General features: G+C 49.9%; 2 protein-coding genes across 4 annotated transcripts in view; both read left to right on the top strand.

Moving 5' to 3' along the window:
- The first annotated feature begins 655 nt into the window (after nt 1-655).
- Nucleotides 656-10437, top strand: ctcf (CCCTC-binding factor (zinc finger protein)). 3 transcript variants are annotated; one of them, XM_047034470.1, is made up of 13 exons: nt 656-814; nt 2582-2968; nt 3149-3343; nt 3513-3852; nt 4526-4696; nt 4830-4963; nt 5061-5181; nt 6579-6728; nt 6863-7023; nt 7245-7427; nt 7577-7721; nt 7831-8094; nt 8234-10437. In XM_047034470.1, the coding sequence occupies exons 2-13, from the start codon at nt 2591-2593 to the stop codon at nt 8467-8469; spliced, it is 2478 nt and encodes an 825-aa protein (XP_046890426.1). In that variant the 5' UTR covers nt 656-814; nt 2582-2590; the 3' UTR covers nt 8470-10437. The 3 variants fall into 3 exon arrangements, with proteins under 3 accessions (XP_046890426.1, XP_046890427.1, XP_046890425.1); XM_047034471.1 differs by lacking the exon at nt 656-814 and adding an exon at nt 1068-1915; XM_047034469.1 differs by lacking the exon at nt 656-814 and adding an exon at nt 1950-2292.
- A 367-nt stretch (nt 10438-10804) lies between these two features.
- The window catches only part of carmil2 (capping protein regulator and myosin 1 linker 2), a 9259-nt gene continuing 1387 nt past the window's right edge, over nt 10805-18676 (top strand). The window contains exons 1-16 of the mRNA XM_047033446.1: nt 10805-10989; nt 11214-11308; nt 11584-11634; nt 12445-12504; nt 13558-13679; nt 13814-13911; nt 14037-14107; nt 15024-15173; nt 15482-15570; nt 16361-16455; nt 16846-16932; nt 17038-17147; nt 17703-17780; nt 18017-18093; nt 18383-18487; nt 18608-18672. Of these exons, the coding sequence (XP_046889402.1) occupies nt 10953-10989; nt 11214-11308; nt 11584-11634; nt 12445-12504; nt 13558-13679; nt 13814-13911; nt 14037-14107; nt 15024-15173; nt 15482-15570; nt 16361-16455; nt 16846-16932; nt 17038-17147; nt 17703-17780; nt 18017-18093; nt 18383-18487; nt 18608-18672 (1390 nt within the window). The 5' untranslated portion in view covers nt 10805-10952. The remainder of the gene's footprint in view (nt 10990-11213; nt 11309-11583; nt 11635-12444; nt 12505-13557; nt 13680-13813; nt 13912-14036; nt 14108-15023; nt 15174-15481; nt 15571-16360; nt 16456-16845; nt 16933-17037; nt 17148-17702; nt 17781-18016; nt 18094-18382; nt 18488-18607; nt 18673-18676) is intronic.

The following is an 18676-nucleotide window of genomic DNA, read 5'->3' as shown; positions in this document are numbered from 1 at the left end:
CAGTGAGACATTTTGTTTTATCCATATGTGGATGTCGAGCCAACATTTTTGTATAACCTTGCATGAGAAAAATATATGGACTGTGGTCTCCACGTCACAAACAGAATGAGCAGATGTTATCATTAATATTAAAACGAAGGCTAATTCTTTGGAGGGATACATGTCTGTGATAACTGGGCACTCCGGGAGTTACTACAATGTCGTTCATAATTTTAAATGTGTTTCTTTCATTTTAGGTGGTATAGGTAGTTTTAGATACATAGTTCTCAGTTTATTCACTGAACTTCTATCAAATTTGCGTAACATGTCATTATTTATTAACAAATACAAACCGTGTATTTATTTACCTTTGAAAACATTGGTTAATCATTAAATACTATATTGCGTAAATACATGTATTACATATATAGGCTACTGTATACCGCATTATTTAAATAGGTAGGGAATACTGTAAGGTCATGGACCTCCTGACTTTTTCGGTAAACTCTCTTTATGGAACAGGCCCCAGGTCACGAACAGTTTAGTATTTCATCTCAGTGACAAATTATCTGCGTTGTCTCCAAACCATGCATTCAAACGGGGCGCCCCATCTGGCCAATCGCAGTGCCTACACCCACTTCAACACCACCCCCCAGCGCTGCACAGGCGCACTGCCGCCACAAGGCCACCATTTTGTGCGGAGTCTACTCTGCAAAAGCGGGAGAGGATTAAAACGGACGGAGAAGGTTACATTCCTAAACTGTCTCGGCCAAATTGAAGAACAGACTCTGGGCTTTCTGTCGAGTTCAACCCGAAGATAAACAGAGTGGAACAGGTAAACTAACGCTACTTTCCAGAGCAGGGGGAGTTTTGCAGGAGCTTTATTCGGCCTCTAGGTGTCACGATGGGGCTCCCGGTCCAGGCTGCTTACGGGGGGTGTTTGTCTCCCTCTATCGTTATTGAAAAAATCATCAAAAAACTGCTATAACCCAGAAGTTCAACGAAATGCACATATAACGGGCCTCTAAAACATATATTATCTAGTATATCGTCGAGGTTGGGTTATTCTAGAGTTGATCGTTTTGGTCGACTGTTTAGGCCAGGCGTCCATTTTCTTCTTTGTTTCCTGTCATTTTAGCTAGCAAGCTAGAAAGCGATAACGTCGAAATGGAAACTAGGCGGGATAGCAAGCTAGCTTAATTACTTAGCCTTTCTGCTTGCATAAAACATCGGATAAAATCGAAAATGCTCTAACTAGCTAGACAACTGCATGTATACTTAAATATCAGCTTTGTTTTTAACATTTCTTGATCTCAATCATGTGTTAATCGTAGCACGCATTTAAAAACGGCATGCATGGCATTAGCCGTATTAGTAGGTTAGCCAACGTTAGCCTAGCCAACGTCAGCATTCAAATATATCTGGCTAACCAACAACTTTCGTCCTCGCCCCACCTTCATGCTTCAGGGCTAGCCCTGGCCTGTGAAAATGCGCTCGCTGACATCCGCTCAAACCAAGCACCATTTGTATCGCTTGCAAGTTGTGTAAAACTAGTTTTGATCTGATTATCAAAATTTGCCTTGGCATCTTATTCTAGCAATTACTGGATTTGTAAACAGCCGAAGTGTAGACCACGCTAGCTACCGTGTTGCGCACTCAAAAATGAGTCGATGTCAGGAAGGCAGAATGACCCGGGCGCCCAACGTTGTTAGCTAGTGGGCTAACACAGCACCGCGTGCTCCAAGAACTCTCCTCTCCATTTCGCGTTAATAGCATATCCTCACGAATAGTTCTATTATTAACGTTATCCACGTATCCCAGCTCCCCGCCGGTCGTGTTGCTGTATGCTTCCATTGCCCGCTGTCTCGTTCTGAGCCCACCTTGAGTTCCAGCGGCAGAAGGCAGAGAACAAGAGGAGAGCTCCCTCTACAACTCGGTTGGTAGCGGTACATAAACAGCAGCGTTTACTAGTGCTCCATGTCAACAGTCAAAACTTATCCTCGTCCTGATGATAGACGCTTATAGGCAGCCTGACAAAGGTAGTATATGTCACCAGACATCAGCCTGCAGGTTAGGCTGGGGCCAACTACTCCCCAAATATGTCTCTAAACACTGTCAAATGTGAGCCTAGGTTTCGTGTGTACAGTACTGTTGTGTGTTTGTCACAGTTGTAAAGTGGCCTTTTCCAGGTTGTGTAGGGAGGATAATCAGGCGGAAAGTCAGGAGAGTTGAGGCAAGTGTGTGACACCTACCTGAGGCAGGCGCTGAGGAAGACACAGGTGTAGAGAGATGAAGTTCATGTACCTGTACCAGGTAACCACGGAGACAGGCGTAACACACCACCTCATGTTCCAAAGTGATGTTCTGAGACGTCCCACTGACAGTTTACTTGACATACTCGATAGCATCCTGTAATCTGGTTGTGTACATCTTTGTGACACCCCATCCAATCACAGTGGCCAAAAAAGGAATAGGCAAATTCATTTCAATATTCAGCCAAACTGATGAATATACAACATGCAGGTAGATCGCCTAGCGCTGTGCCTTTTTGCGACGGTCTCCATTTCTGGTCTTGTGATTCTCTTTCCTCGTCGTCCCCCAGGCGTTACCCATGGACGGGGGACCGACAGACTCGGTGGTGGACGAAGGGGTTGGCGAGGCCTACAAGGCCAAGGACCTCAGCTCCTTCCCCGGGGAGGAGGAGTCCATGGTGGTGGCTGACCTGCTCCAGCAGGCGGCGGAGGCCGGAGGGGTGGTGGAGGGACCTGGGGACCAGCAGGAGGAAGCCCAGGCCCAGCTGATGGGGGCCGGGGTGGAGGGGATGGTGAGCGGCGGGGGGGTGGAGGTGATGGTGATGGAGTCCCTGGACCCGTCGCTCCTGCAGATGAAGACGGAGGGGATGGAGGCGGCCGTGGGCGGGGCCGTGTCAGGCGCCGCCCACCAGGCTACCGTGACGACGGTGGACCAGACTCAGATCATCACTCTGCAGGTGCCTGGCATCTTCTCTTTCTCTCTCCATCTGCCTCTCTCTCTCTTTCACTCTCTCCGTCTCCATACACACACACACACACACACACACTGACTAGCTTGTATGACTAGCAGTAACTGTGTTCTCAGGAGGTGAACATGGAGGAACAGGCTGTGTAACTAGCAGTAACTGTGTTACCAGGTGGTGAACATGGAGGAACAGCAGCTAGGTCTTGGGGAGCTGCAGCTAGTCCAGGTACCAGTCTCCACCGTGCAGGTGCCCGTCTCCCAGGCGACCGTGGATGCTCTTCAAGGAAGCTACGTCGACGCGGTCGCTATGCCCAAAGATGGAGATCCTGTCATCTGCCACACCCTGCCCCTTCCTGATGGCTTCCAGGTAAAACTACACTACCCATAATGCCCCCAAACCTTGGCCCTGCCAGGTAAAACTACACTACCCACAAATCTCCTGCCAAGTAAAACTACACTACCCATAATGCCCCACACCCTGCCTGCATGTGTGTCCAGGTGGTGAAGCTAAGGGCCTAACTTGTGTATGTGTCCAGGTGGTGAAGGTGGGAGCCAACGGCATGGTGGAGACAGTGGAGCAGGAGGAGGGTCTCCAACAGGAGGACCAGGTGCTCCAGGGGGACGAGGAGCCCTCCGAGGCCCAGGGAGAGGACCCGTCCTGGTCCAAGGACCCCGACTACCAGCCCCACTCCGCCAAAAAGCAAGCCAAGAAGGGCAAAAAGAGCCGGCTGCGCTACACTGAGGGGGAGCGGGACATGGACGTGTCCGTGTACGACTTTGAGGAGGAGCAGCAGGAGGGGCAGCTGTCTGAGGTCAACGCTGAGAAGGTGGTGGGCAACATGAAGCCCCCCAAGCCCACCAAGATCAAGAAGAAAGGTGAGACACGAAACAAGAGCTCCTTACGCCTGCCGCTGCTCCAGGTGGCTAGTGCTTTGGGTCAAGGGAAATCAAACTAGTTTTGGTTTGGGTTTTACATGATCATTATTTATCATTGTAAAGAATAATTAGATGCAAAGGGAAGACTCAGCCTGGGCCCCCCCCCCAAAGACACTGTCTGACTCTGTGTGTGTGTGTCTGACTGTGTGTGTGTGTGTGTGTGTCTGACTCTGTGTGTGTGTGTGTCTGACTGTGTGTGTGTGTGTGTCTGACTGTGTGTGTGTGTGTGTCTGACTGTGTGTGTGTGTGTCTGACTGTGTGTGTGTGTGTCTGACTGTGTGTGTGTGTGTGTCTGACTCTGTGTGTGTGTGTGTCTGACTGTGTGTGTGTGTGTGTCTGACTCTGTGTGTGTGTGTCTGACTGTGTGTGTGTGTGTGTCTGACTCTGTGTGTGTGTGTCTGACTGTGTGTGTGTGTGTGTCTGACTGTGTGTGTGTGTCTGACTGTGTGTGTGTGTCTGACTGTGTGTGTGTGTGTGTCTGACTGTGTGTGTGTGTGTCTGACTGTGTGTGTGTGTGTGTGTGTGTCTGACTGTGTGTGTGTGTGTGTCTGACTCTGTGTGTGTGTCTGACTGTGTGTGTGTGTGTGTCTGACTGTGTGTGTGTGTTGTGCAGGCGTAAAGAAGACGTTCCAGTGTGAGCTGTGCAGCTACACTTGCCCCCGGCGCTCCAACCTGGACCGCCACATGAAAAGCCACACAGACGAGAGGCCACACAAGTGTCACCTGTGTGGCCGCGCCTTCAGGACGGTGACGCTGCTGAGGAACCACCTCAACACACACACAGGTACACACACACACTCAGTCCCACTCTCTTACACACAGGTCACACAGAAACACACACAGACGTCTACACACACCTAAACACGTCCACAGAGACGGCACTGTGGGCAGCCTTGTAATCCCTCCGGTCTCCATAGGAACCAGGCCTCACAAGTGTCAGGATTGTGACATGGCGTTTGTGACCAGCGGGGAGCTGGTGCGACATCGCCGCTACAAACACACCCACGAGAAGCCCTTCAAATGCTCCATGTGTGACTACGCCAGCGTGGAGGTGGGTGGCAGCCCTGGGTGGAGCTAATCTGGGGGGTTTGGCCAGGTGTAGTGCTCTTGATCGGACTCTACAATGTACGTGTGTGTGTGTGTGTCAGGTGAGCAAGCTGAAGCGCCACATCCGGTCTCACACCGGCGAGCGTCCGTTCCAGTGCAGCCTGTGTTCCTATGCCAGCAGAGACACCTACAAGCTGAAGAGACACATGAGGACCCACTCTGGTAAACAGCTCTCTACCTTCTCCACTCTCCAGCTCCAGTCCAGCTGGCTCCGTCTGGTCTCTGGTCTCTCTGGGAGTCGAGTCAGAACCAAATTAGCCAACGTTTTATCGGCAAGTTGTGGTTTTGTGCAGTGTCAGAAGAATGATCATTCTAAGCACCGCCACAACCATAACTCATGCAATCCCATCCAAATTTGCAAACAAACCGACATCCCTGGTAATAGCTTTGAAGTGGAACAAACCTGAGGCCTGTTCCATAAAGCAAGTTTTCCCAATATGCCAGGCTTATGTCATTTAATCGGACTTCTTTCTAGTTCATTCAGTTCCATAAAGCTAGCTCAACGTAGTTCGAACTCAGTTACTATGGCAACTTATGCTTCGAAACTAGCCTTGTTGTTGCGTAACCAGATGTTCCTGTAACACTGACTCAACAGGAAAACGATGATTTGCATGAACTTTCTCATCATTTCAATATGTAGGCTACATTTATAGAAAATCAACTTAAATACATAGGCTACAACATTTAACCTAATGCCTAATGCATTTAACAATGATTTCAGAATGATACAAACCATAGCCTACGTAAAACGTATGGCTATATAGTAGTTTGTGATTTCAAATGTTTAGGCATCAGGCATAGGCCTATATCTCAATCTAAATGATCCCAGTATAATTATCATAGATACACAATTGTTAACAGTAGCCTACAATTGCAAAACAAACCTAAATCCATACATCTATCCTCCATTTTCTCGACAAAAAAAAACATGTTTAAAAGATAGGCTACTGGATAATGTATTGATTATTGGTAGGCTATTTATTTAAAACAGTCAAAGTCCATTTAGATGTGTTTTAGAGGGTGTCTGTTTTTTAAATGAATGAAGTAAAGATCTATAAAAAAAGGACCTCGACCTACGTAGCCTATCGTTCACGTCAATCATGGCGTGTCATCTTATTTTGATGAAGCGGTGGATGAGGGAGCTGTCATAGTACATGGCTTACAACGTTCTTTCTGGAAGAAGTCACGTGGCCACGTGATTGCTTTGCCTTTTGTCGTGGTGGATCGGTATGATTCATGTTCTACCTCTCGGGCTGCTTAAGAATGGGGTGCACGCGCAATTAGCTTGACTTCTTGAATCTGACTTGAATTATTCGGATTGCGTGAACTAAAATTGGTCTTTATGGAACCGCTTTAGCGCCAGCTGAAGTCCAGCATTTTTGAGCGGCCTTTATCGAGCAGGCCTCTGCTTTGTGCTTCCTTTGACTTCCCATAACACCAAACAGACACAGTTACACGTGTCCAGAGTTGAACCATCAGGTATCTCAGCCCCCCATCACACCTGTGGACTGGTAGCAGGGCGTGTCTCCCTGACCTCACCTCCTCTCTGTGTGTCCCAGGCGAGAAGCCGTACGAGTGCTACATCTGCCACGCCCGCTTCACCCAGAGCGGCACCATGAAGATGCACATCCTGCAGAAGCACACGGAGAACGTGGCCAAGTTCCACTGCCCGCACTGCGACACGGTCATCGCCCGCAAGAGCGACCTGGGTAAGGAGCCCCACCGGCACCCCCCCCTCTCTGAAGCGCGCACAACCACGGGCAGGGATGTCAAGACTTGATATTCCTGCTCCTCACTTCCTGTTCCTCTCTCTCTGCCCCTCGTGTCTCTCCTCCCCCTCCAGGTGTTCACCTGAGGAAGCAGCACTCGTTCATCGAGCAGGGCAGGAAGTGTCGCTACTGCGAGGCCACGTTCCACGAGCGCTACGCCCTCATCCAGCACCAGAAGTCCCACAAGAACGAGAAACGCTTCAAATGTGACATGTGTGACTACTGCTGCAGACAGGTAAAGAGAGAGAGAGAGTGTGTGTGTGTGTGTGTGCGCGCGCGCGCAGAGACTTAAGGTGTGTGGACAGGTAGCGTGTGTGTGTAGACAGGTTGTGTGCGTGCAGACACTTGGGGTTTGTGTGTGTGTGTGTGTGTGTGTGTGTGTGTGTGGAGAAACAGATAGCGTGTGTAGACGGGTTGTGTGTGTGTGATCCTGTGGTGGTTGTGTTCGTTGACCAGGAGCGCCACATGGTGATGCACAAGCGCACCCACACCGGGGAGAAGCCGTACGCCTGCAGCCAGTGTGACAAGACCTTCAGGCAGAAGCAGCTGCTGGACATGCACTTCAAACGCTACCACGACCCCAACTTCATCCCCACCGCCTTTGTTTGCCCCAAGTGCAGCAAGACCTTCACCCGCAGGGTACGCACGCGCACGTTCACATGTGGGGCTGCGGGGGGTGTTGTGGGACATCATGAAACCTACACCCATGTTAAGCGCTTACACAGAAGGTTCCTGACTCGTGGTCGTGTGTGTGTGTGTGTGTGTGATGTTCTGTGTTCTTCCTGCAGAACACCATGGTGAAACATTCTGAGAACTGCAACGGGGATCCAGGGGAGGAGGGGGAGAACGGCTCGCCCCCACCCCCCAGGAGAGGACGGGGACGTGGCCGGAAGAGGAAGATGCGTTCCAGGAGAGACGAGGAGGAGGATAGTGGTAAGAGACCCTCTGATTGGCTGGGACCTGGGACTAGGGCTGGACTAGTGGCTGGGACTTGAGAGACCATGTTTCCTATTCCCTCTCCTAACACCCACCCTGCCCCCAGACGAACATGCTGAGGTGGAGCTGGACGACGATGACGAGGAGGACGAGGACGAGGCGGCGGCGCTGCAGGAGGAGGAGGAGGAGGAGGAAGAGGAGGAGATGGAGGTGGACCAGGCCCCGCCCACCGTGCCTGTCCCCGCCCCCGAGGAGCCCCCGGTCAAGAGGAAACGGGGACGCCCCCCCAAGAACGCCCCCAAGCCCGCCCCGCCCCCCAAACCCAGCACCCCCACCAAGCCTGGCCGGGCGTCCACCAGAGCCAACCGCAGTGAGTATCCTGGCCTGTAGGGGGTGCTGGAGATCACATTGTGATCTGGATAGCCCTTTTTTTACAAGCAATGTCACAGAGGGCTCTACAGAAGCCCAGAGAACTGCACCTAAACACTCTCTCTCTCTCCCCTCCCCAGCCACAGCCACAGCCATCATCCAGGTGGAGGATGAGACCACAGGCACGGTGGAGAACATCATCGTGAAGAAGGAGGCGGGGCCAGAGCCGGCCGCCACCGCCGCCGCAGCCCCAGAGCAGGAGGCGGGGCCGGAGGAGGTCGTCGTGGAGACGGTGGAGCTGGCCGTGGCGGGGGAGGAGTCTGCGGCAAACGGGGACCTCACCCCGGAGATGATCCTCAGCATGATGGACCGGTGAGGGGAGGGGGGAACGACAGCCTCCCCCCTTTCCCTCCCCCCTGTACCTCCACCCCTTACCTCAACCCACACCCCTCACCCCCCCTTACCTCCCCCCTACAGCTCCGCCCGGCCCATTGTAACATCCCTTTTTGAAGCCCATAGGCTCAGTAACTCCCCCCCCCCCCCCACCCCCATGAGAACTGATTCTCCCCTCTCTGCTGACTGCTCTATCACTCACTCTTCAGGCCTGCCTGTCGTATTCTGACTACATCAATTACTGTGTTTCTTTTGTTTTCGTTTTATTTTTATTTTTTTTCTACCTACCCAAACCCACTTCCTGCCTGTATCCTAGCCTGCTTCCTGTGTGTGCAGGCTGTAGAGAGAGATGTAGCTTTGTAAACCAGACAGACTGTGGTCCAGTCTTTCCCCAAGCAGGGCCTGATGCATGGGGTGCTGGCTTCTTCATTCTAGCAGTTCCCTTGTCAGCCGACCTGTGATGAACCCGTCTACAGGGGTCCTGGCCAGGGCTGCCCTCGCCTGCCTGTCTCCGCCTTGTTTTCTAGGACCTCTAGAATTTGTCTCTAGATTCTAGAACATTCTTTTTTTTTCTCTGTAGGCTTTTTAATCTAGAGCGCTAGAATGTTCTCGGCAGTTCTAAAGAACCAATTCCTGTTTTGATTAATTGATTATTGCATTGTGTACTGACTTCTTTACTAATCTCTGATTATGAAGTTGATGTAAGGGTTTCTTATTAACAATCAAATGACTATTTGGCTAGGGACTACCTAGGGGAACATCCATCCATCGATCTATTCATTCGAATTTATGTTTGAGAGACAGAGGTTTTTGTTGTATAAAAGGTAATCTTGGCTTGTTTTGCTTGTAAATAATTTTTATTTTTTATTTTACGAACATTTTAATCTTTTTTCTAGCAATGTGAAGAGCCGTGAGGCAGGGTGTGCTAAATATGGAACAGGAGTGTTTGTGCGTGTGTGTGTGCGCTAGCCTGGCATGGTGTACTCCTGGTAGAGACCAGGACCAGAGGTGAAGGTAGAAGCTGTGGGAAGAGCAGAGAAGCCCACCTCCTGCTCCACAGGCAGCAGGCCGGGCCGGAGAGACCGCCGTCCTCCAGACGGTCAGAAGACTGACCTCCACGGCGGACTCCCGCCTCCACTGCGTGACCTCTCCATGCCCGGAAGCCTCCAGGCCGACGGCAGGATCACCTGATGCTCTCGTCCTCCCAGTCCCACCCCCACCCTAGCCCGTAGCAGTCTGTTCCACCTCCAGGAGAAGACGATGTAGATCCCCCCCCCCCCCCCCCCATGTTTGTTCAGGGCTCCGGAGCAGCGCACATGGATGTGCAACATGATGCGCCCAGCGGCTCTGGAGAGAGATCAGTGAGGCGGCGAAGGTGTTGGACGGTCCTTGCTGAACGAGCGTAGGTTCCTATAGTGTCATTGTCGATCTCTTTTTGCCACACTAGAAAGAGATTTAAGGGATGTGTTGAGAGAGGAATGAGAAGAGAATAAAATGGATGTTTTTGTATAAAGTTTGTTAACTTGTTTGAAGAGAACTATGCCCTTTCACAGATTAAATGCAGACTGAATGACGTTCCCTCTTGTAAGAAATGATTACAATTAAACTGCTTTTTGTCAAGCTCTTACGATACAATAATAGGTTGATGCATTTTTGTACCTGACTGTACTTTTCGAATTCTGAGACCAGCACACAGCCGGAGTCAAACTGACCGACTGCTCAACAAATGGGTCTGCTCTCCTTCCTGTCGTGAGGTCATCTCTGATCATGCCAGGTCATGAGCGTCTCTAGAGATCTAGCCAATCCTGACAGAGATCAGAGGGTTTGCGAGGAGGGCAGGGAGGAGCACGGCCTGTTTAGAGAGGGTTGGGTCAGGGCTGCGGGCTGAGCTGGTAGACATGCTGGTTCTGAGGATGTGTCACTGTACAGGTAATAAAACATACTGGCCTAACATCTGCTGTTCCTCCTACTTTCTTTCCCGTCTGAAAACCACCGATACTACGACTACCACTAGGATGTTGCAAATCCTACTTAATTAGCATGTCTTTTGTGTTTTTCTAGCGTGTTTTTTGTTGTCTTACATCCACATTAGACACTTGGTGACAACACTAACAGCACAGTCATTAAAGTACAGTGAGAAATGCAGTGAGTTTCAGGTTTCCATGGTAGCGAGTGTATAACTAGTGTGAGTGGACCATGTCAGCGCAGAAGTGAGGGGGTTAAACCCGTTGTTCAGCGACTGAACAATATAGGTGTAGGTGAGACGGATGTTGCCAAGGTGACGCGGAGGGTTGTGACTTCCTGTCTGATCTCGGTCCTGCCTGTAGTTTCATTCTGACTCGTACGCCAAGGCAGGATGTGTGTGTGTGTGCGCCTCTTATTTCCTCGCCTGCCTCCCTCCTCACCACACCTCAGGAGCCGGTGTGTTGCTCACAGCAGCTCGCCCGCTCCCGGCTTCTCTGCAGCATGGCCTCCTATCCAGGGATCTCCCACAACCTGCAAGGTATAGTGTGGCGACCGAACGTGAACTTCTCAGGTTCTCCTCAGTGGAGGCGTAGCTGTGTGGGGGCCAGGCGAATCCAAGCTGTGGACGCAGTCAGGGCTTCGTCACGAAGCAGGCTGGTTATTTCATGCAGTCCCTTCTCTCTCCTGTGGTTGTGGCTGATCATGTTCTGTTGGTGTGCCTTCTCCTCTGGGTCTGGGTGTGGTTGGGGTTCTGGGCAGCAGAGCAGGTCTGCGAGCTGCTGAAGCACCAGAAGGTTTGTCTGATAAGGCAGGTGAAACAGCACAAGGCTAGGAGCAGGGCAGAGCCAAGGCTACTGGTGAGTTGGAATCGTTCGTCTGTGGTATGAACCCTGTCTGTGAACCATGCACGGGTCTAGAAAATGGCTCTTCGTAGAAGGAAATGTATTTGAATGAGACTGTGGTCCTGTTGTGATGTTTACCTGGAATGACTGTAATTACCGTGTTCCGCCCCCTAGATGGCGCCAGTTCTAAAAACACATTGGGCATCTCACTGTCTTCCTGGGAGGGTTCTGATGTTGACTGACAAGGTGTTGGCTGTTATTGTCTGTTTGTTGTGTGTTCTGAACTGCAGGTTATGAGTCTGTGGAGAGCCTACCTGGTCAACACTAAACAACCTGTCACGGTAAAGGACTGACCCACACACACACACACACACACACACAGCTTCAGAGTGTGTGTGTGAGTGTATGCATTCTGGTCGGCCATCATTACATCACAAAGCTAGTGGCAGAGAACCAGTGAAGGAAACAGGAAATGCTGTAGAAAAGGCACCTATCAGCACCGGTCAAGTTTAGGTCCACATATCTCTCTATCTTCCTCTGCAAGGGCAAAAGCTCAGGGTCAGGGAGAGTAACTGATTAACTTCCCCCCCAAAAAACAGAGATTGGGAGGGCAGGAAAGGAAAGTAGGGTTTTGGGGTTAGAAACAGACAAGAGTAATAGAAAAGGAAAGGAGAGAGATGAGAGATGGGTTTCTGCTGCTGTTGTGAACTTCACCTCAGAGGACAAATGAAGTGCAGGTAGGTGTTAGAAAACGGTCTGTAATCTAAATACACATCCAGGTAGGAGACATGAGGCTATTGTCATCTCTTAACTCATCTCACCAGGCCTGAAGTTTCAATGAAGGCGCGTCTCTGGAAGTTTTCGTCTCAATGAACGGAACATACACACACACACACACATACACACATAGCAATCTTCTTGGGAACTTTATCTTGCTGTGGTCAAGTTGAATCAGTTGCCACTAGTCACACTGCCTCTGTCTCTCTCTCTCTCACCCTCCTTTCTCGACTTCAGCCCCCCCCCCCAACCACCACACACACACACACACACACATTCATTAACCGATGTGAGTCAGTTGCTGTTCTCAGTCAGCATGCTAACACTATGTAGTTAGTCTGACCAGTGTGTGTGTGTGTGTGGTCTACCTGCAGGTAGAGGGATCTTTCAACTACCTTGAGATCTGCTCCATCGCCATCCACAGTCTCAACCAGGTGACAGTCTATCTTCTTATCCGTCTTTCGACGCGTTTTCCTGTTTCGCATAATCGCGCGTCAATGTCTCGTCTTAATCTTCTTTTGTTGCGTTCATGCGGCAGGATGTGTGGTTTGGGGTTCAGGTCGTTTTCTGTGAAGCTTGTTCTGTCAGACGAGTGCAAACCTCTTTCCATTTGAAGCTGTACATGCCAGGCCATCCGGACTTGTCGGTTGTCCTGCCGTGGGCTGTATCAGAACACACCATCTGATGTCATGCAATAGCTTCAAGATGCTGTAAAGCAGAACTGAAAAAGGAGTTTGAAGTTGGTCACCCCAACAGAAGAATGCCCATCCAAATTCGAATGGGAAAAAAAACACTGATTGTCTCATTCAGTTCAATTTCAGTGCGACAACGTTTTCGCGCTTTGGACACGCTTTCAGCAACTCATTTCACATGTATATCATGTACTGAGAAGCAAATCATGGAATTTGCTTTACAGCATCTTTAACACCGTCAACCTGCAAATCTGTTGTAATATCCATGTCTGGACTGAACAGTAGTACTTTCTTAAGGCTTGACTGCAATGAGGTGTTGTGTCGTTGTGTGGATTGTTTGTAGATGTATGCCATGGGTGTAGCTGTGTGGTTCTTCCAGTTCGCAGGGATAGGGTAAATTGTTTTGCTGGAAACAGTCGTGGTTATTCAGCAGTTGACTGTGATATTTTCTGAGAGAGATTAGAGGGTGATTGTTAGTTTCCATCCAGTCATCTCCACCCTGCCCACCCACAGACAGGAGCCAGACTTACAGGCTTACAGTGGCTCCTTAATGGCTAACATGACATCCATACCCAACATCAGACCAAACAGCTTGCCTGTATCTGGGCACTGGATGGTTCCTCCTAGCTCAATACAGATATTGTAATATGACACCTATTGGTCGAGAGTCCGGCAGGGGGGCAGACTGAGCATGTGCGGACCCTATCAGAGCCTCTGTGTGGCAACACAAAGGTTTCCAGGAAGTCTGAGGTGTGCGAGGAGATCCTGAGTGTGTGTGTGTGTTTGCCCTCCCAGGTGGTGATCGAGACTGACACAGAGGTGTTCTTACTCAGCCTAACGTTTGTGGAGGACCTAGAAGCCATGATCAGTCACGTGACTGCGTCTCTGAAGAAGATCTTCCCTGATTCCTCCCCAGGGTCGGCCCCATTCACATGTTCTAAACCAGAGTTCTAGAGTTCTAAACCTGGACATATGCATTAGCATGATCATAACGACAGATTGTTCTGTGTATAACAGGTGTGCGTTTGTTTGTCTCCTTGCTGATCCTTAGGAAGATCCTAAAAAATGTTCCTCCGGATCTGCAGGAACGCCTGAGGAACCTGACCTCTCATGTGGAGGAACAGCTGGAGGGAACACCGGGACCCTGTGGTCAGTGTTGCTTAAAACTGTAGAACCACAGAACCTTAGAACTGTAGAACCACAGAATCCTGGAACGATGATGTAACGACCTGAAGCCTGGATAGAGCAGTCACTGTGTGTGTTTTCCGGTACAGGAGGCTTCTCTGACACCTACGCTGCTCTCTGTGACTTCAACGACTTCCGCTGCAGGGAGGAAGTCCAGTGGGTCGGTGCACGCCCGCCGATGACATCACATCCTATGATGATAATCAAAACGTCATTTTCTATAGCGCCTCTAAAGATGCTGTAAAGCAGAACTGAAAATGAGTTTTGAGTTCATCACACCACAGAAGAATGTGTCGTTAACTACCCATCCAAATTTGAATGGAAACAGACAAGAATGTTAAATTAGGCTTTGAACAGTCTCAACGAAGGAGGTGCCATCCACACAGGTCGTTCGCAGGAGTGATGGCGAACCATCACACATGCACTGCCTTATATAAACTTAAGATCAAATGGCATTCCATAAGGTAAATCAATCAATGAAGCAAACTCTGTGATTGGCTAACTCAACTTAGTGACAGCTTGAAACAATACATCTCCGGTGTGTCTCAAAGTTCTTTGATGTCACAGCTCTCTCCAGAGCAGTAGATAATAAAGCCACAGGGGTTGACCAGTCAAATGGTCAACTGTCCTTTGTGTGACCATCTTCAAACAATACTTTTAATTAACACAAACAATGAAACAGGACACAGTCCTTCTAGCCAAAGTTCAGAGCAACTGTCTCATTGACCCCTTACAGTAACCAGAGGACAGAAGGCCATATAAGATGCTTCACCCATCCCCCAGGGCAAGCTGCCCACAGAGCCATCAGCACCTCACATTCCTTTGAACTCAACTTAATTATCTTCCCTTCCTGTCTCTTACCAATGAACATAGAAGATTATAGATTTCATACACATACATCTATGCATATGACCAAAATTTCCATTACAACCCGCAAAGCACTATACGACATCAAAAATAAAATGACAATGAATATACAGTACAGGAAGGGAAAACATGCAACAAGACATCACATCCTGTCTCTTCCTCCATCTATGAAACACGTCCTTGGTTTGTTTGTTTGCGTTCATCTCCAGGATGTCAACAACATCTACCACGTCCGCAGATGTCGGGAGTTCAGTCTGCTGGACTTCAGTCACCTGGACAGCCAGGACCTGGCCCTGGTTGTGGCCGCTCTGTCCTTCAACCAGTGGTTCACTAGGTTCTCCAGCAGACACTTCAAACTGGTACGGCTCTCTCTTCCGAGGCTGGAATGGGCTCTGTCAGGACCATCTCTTAGGGAACAGCTGGATAAGCTCAGGACCTTTCTGACTTGCTATGAAGTGACCGTTTCTCTAGCTCTGCCGGTCCTTGTTACATGTCTCCTGATTGACTTTAATTTCTGTTGTGTTAACCATGTAGGAAACCTTCAGCTTATACAGGTGATGTGCTTTCCCCCTGTACCTCCTCCTGCTCCTCTGCCTCCTCCTCCTCCTGGTCCTCCTTATCGTCCTGCTCCTCCTCCCCATCCCCCTCGTCCTGCTCCTCCCTCCAGACTCCAGACGTGCAGCAGCAGGTGCTCTTCATGATCCACAGGTCTCCCAGCCTGGAGGAGCTGTCTCTGGAGGCCAGCGGGCTCAAGCAGTGAGTATCTCTCTCTGTCTCTCTCTGTCTCTCTCTGTCTCTCTCTCTCTCTCCCTCTCCTCCTCCTCCTTCTTCTCCTCCTCTTCCTCCCAGTGGCGGTTCTAGACACATTTTACTGGGGGGGCCAAGGGGGGGCCAATGTTTAATCAGAGGGGCACATAAAAAAATGAAAACTAATGATATTTAAACATTAAATACTTTTATTTTGCTTTACAATAAAATCATACAAACGGTTCTGGCTCTCCCTCTTCCAGCTCCTCAGCTCTCTCAATACCTTGATATGTTTCTCTAACTTTTTTATTTACTGGGGCAAAAAAGGCTGCAATGTCCCTTTCTCGTTTCATGATGACTACTAGAAGAAGAAAATTGTTTAATTTCAGTCAGTTTATTCAGTCACCTCAGGGGGGCCACAGGGGGGGCCAGGGACATTGTTACAGGGGCACTGGCCCCTGTAGGCCCCCGTGTAGAACCGCCCCTGCTTCCTCCCCTTCTTTCCACTCCTCCTTTTTCTCCTCCTCACCTTATTTCCTCTCCTCCTCCTCCCCTTCTTTCCTCTCCTCCTCCTCCCTCTTCTCCTCCTCCCTCTCCTCCTCCTCCCCTTCTTTCCTCTCCTCCTCCTCCCTCTTCTCCTCCTCCCTCTCCTCCTCCTCCCCTTCTTTCCTCTCCTCCTCCTCCTGCTCCTCATGTTTGCCCCCCTCTGCGCCATTTCATTATCTGTTTATCCTTTTATTACCTGACCATCTGTTCTCCCAGTGCCTGACCTCCATCCTGGGTCTGTCTCGTTCTCTAGGGATTTTGTAGTCAAGATGGCAGCTGCCTTGAGAGACAACACCTCCTCTAATCTCCACACCATCAACCTGTCAGCCAATCAGATTGAAGATAAAGGTAGGCGCTATGTAAACTGAGCCAATCCGTTGTTCTGGTGCTGATGCCGACAGGAGGGAATATTGTTGCTTCCTCAGTCAGGTACACCTAACCAGGCACCTTCCTAAGATGAAGGAATTGGTTCTGGGTGCATAATTGGCTTCTTCCACATGTAACACATCAGTAGGGCTTGATATAATTTTCAGGGGTGAATATCAGATTGGCTTATTTAGAGTTATTGTTCAAAAATAAAGACATTCTGGACAGAACTTTTCTGAGGACATTTTAGGGAACCCCCCTAAGAGTCCTAAGTCCTTTTGAACCCTAAAGGGAGTTCTGCTGTGTTGTTGGCTGGTTCTCCTGGGCGTTCTCCAGGGTTCTGAGGATGTGCTGTCTGTTTCCTGTCATCAGGCGTGATGGCTCTGAGTCTGGAGCTGGACAGCCTATCCAGAGGTCTCACACACTTGTCTCTTTCCAGGACCAGTGTGTCTCCCAAAGGTACTGCACAACTCATTCATTCATTGGTTCATTGGTTTATTTGTTCATTCAGTCAGTCTTTCATTCATTTGTTCATTCATTCATTTGTTTGTTCACCTGTTCCAGGTGTAGGTGTTCTATCCCAGGTCCTCTCCTCCAACCAGGTGTTTGCCACCTGTCTCACCCACCTGGACTTGTCAGACAACCCAGGGATTCTGGCCACTGATGATGCTATGGTGTGTGTGTGTGTGTGTCAGTCTATACTCCTGACCTGCTGTGTGTGTATGTATACTCCTGACCTGCTGTGTGTGTGTGTGTGTGTGTGTGTGTGTGTGTGTATAATCCTGACCTACTGTGTGTGTGTGTGTGTGTGTGTGTATACTCCTGACCTGCTGTGTGTGTGTGTGTGTATACTCCTGACCTGCTGTGTGTGTGTGTGTGTGAGTGTGTCTATACTCCTGACCTGCTGTGTGTGTGTGTGTGTGTATACTCCTGACCTGCTGTGTGTGTGTGTGTGTGTGTGAGTGTGTCTATACTCCTGACCTGCTGTGTGTGTGTGTGTGCGTCGGTCTATACTCCTGACCTGCCATGTGCGTGTGTGTCGGGTCTATACTCCTGACCTGCTGTGTGTGTGTGTGTGTATACTCCTGACCTGCTGTGTGTGTGTGTGTATACTCCTGACCTGCCGTGTGTGTGTGTATATACTCCTGACTTGCCGTGTGTGTGTATACTCCTGACCTGGTGTGTGTGTGTGTGTATACTCCTGACCTGGTGTGTGTGTCGTCCGTCAGAGTCTGTTCCTGTTCCTGTCTCGGACCAACTGTGTGTCCTACCTGGACCTGAGTGGGACTGACTGTCCCCTGGACACTGTGAGTCGCCTGGGACCTCGTCCTCTTTCCTTTGCTTGTTCCACACCCCTCTCCTCTCCTCTCACCCTCTCCTCTCACCCTCTCCACTCATCCTCTCCTCTGTTCCTCTAATCCTGTCCTCACAGTCTCTCATCTCATCCTCTCTTCCTTTCATCCTCTCCTCTCTTCCTTTTGTCCTCTCTTCCTCTCCCTGTCCTCCTCCTCCTCTCTTCTCATCATTATTGTCTGCCCCCCAGCTGTTTGTGTCTCTATCTGCTGGCTGCTGCTCCAGACTGGCTCACATCAACCTGGCCAGGAACCCCTTCACTTACAGGTGGGAAACCCTGTTCACACCAGGCCACATCCACACACCCGTCTACCCTCATTCACACCCTCATCAATCACACAAGTGTTTGTGCATGTGTGTTTGACTGTGTGTCTGTGTATGACTGTGTGTGTGTGACTGTGTGTGTGTGTGACTGTGTGTGTGTGTGTGACTGTGTGTATGTGTGTGTGACTGTGTCTGTGTCTGTGTGTGCGTGTGTCTGTGTGTGCGTGTGACTGTGTGTGTGTTTGTGTGTGTGACTGTGTGTGTGTGTGTGTGAATGCTTCTTTGTCTACAGGAAGGTACGTGAAGTGACCAGGAGTGTGAGAGAGTTCTTCAGTCAGTGTGTGAAACTGCAGTACTGTGGTCTGTCCCAAACCAGGCTGCCTGCCCAGGCTCTCCGGTGAGTCCGCCTCTACAGGGAGGATACACTGTGATACACTGTAGCATGATGTCATATATAGTCGGTGTGATGTGATAGGGTGTGCTGTTGTGAGCTGTTTGTGGTTGTTGTTGCTGTCAGGTTGTTGCTGCAGGGTCTGGCTACAAACCCTCACCTAAGTGGGCTGGAGCTGGACATTAGCAGCTGTGA

The sequence above is a fragment of the Hypomesus transpacificus genome, chromosome 14 (assembly GCF_021917145.1).
Source record: "Hypomesus transpacificus isolate Combined female chromosome 14, fHypTra1, whole genome shotgun sequence".
In the NCBI taxonomy this organism is placed as follows: domain Eukaryota; kingdom Metazoa; phylum Chordata; class Actinopteri; order Osmeriformes; family Osmeridae; genus Hypomesus; species Hypomesus transpacificus.
The sequence above is the reverse complement of the archived record's forward strand: the minus strand, read 5'-3'. Positions and strand labels throughout refer to the sequence as shown.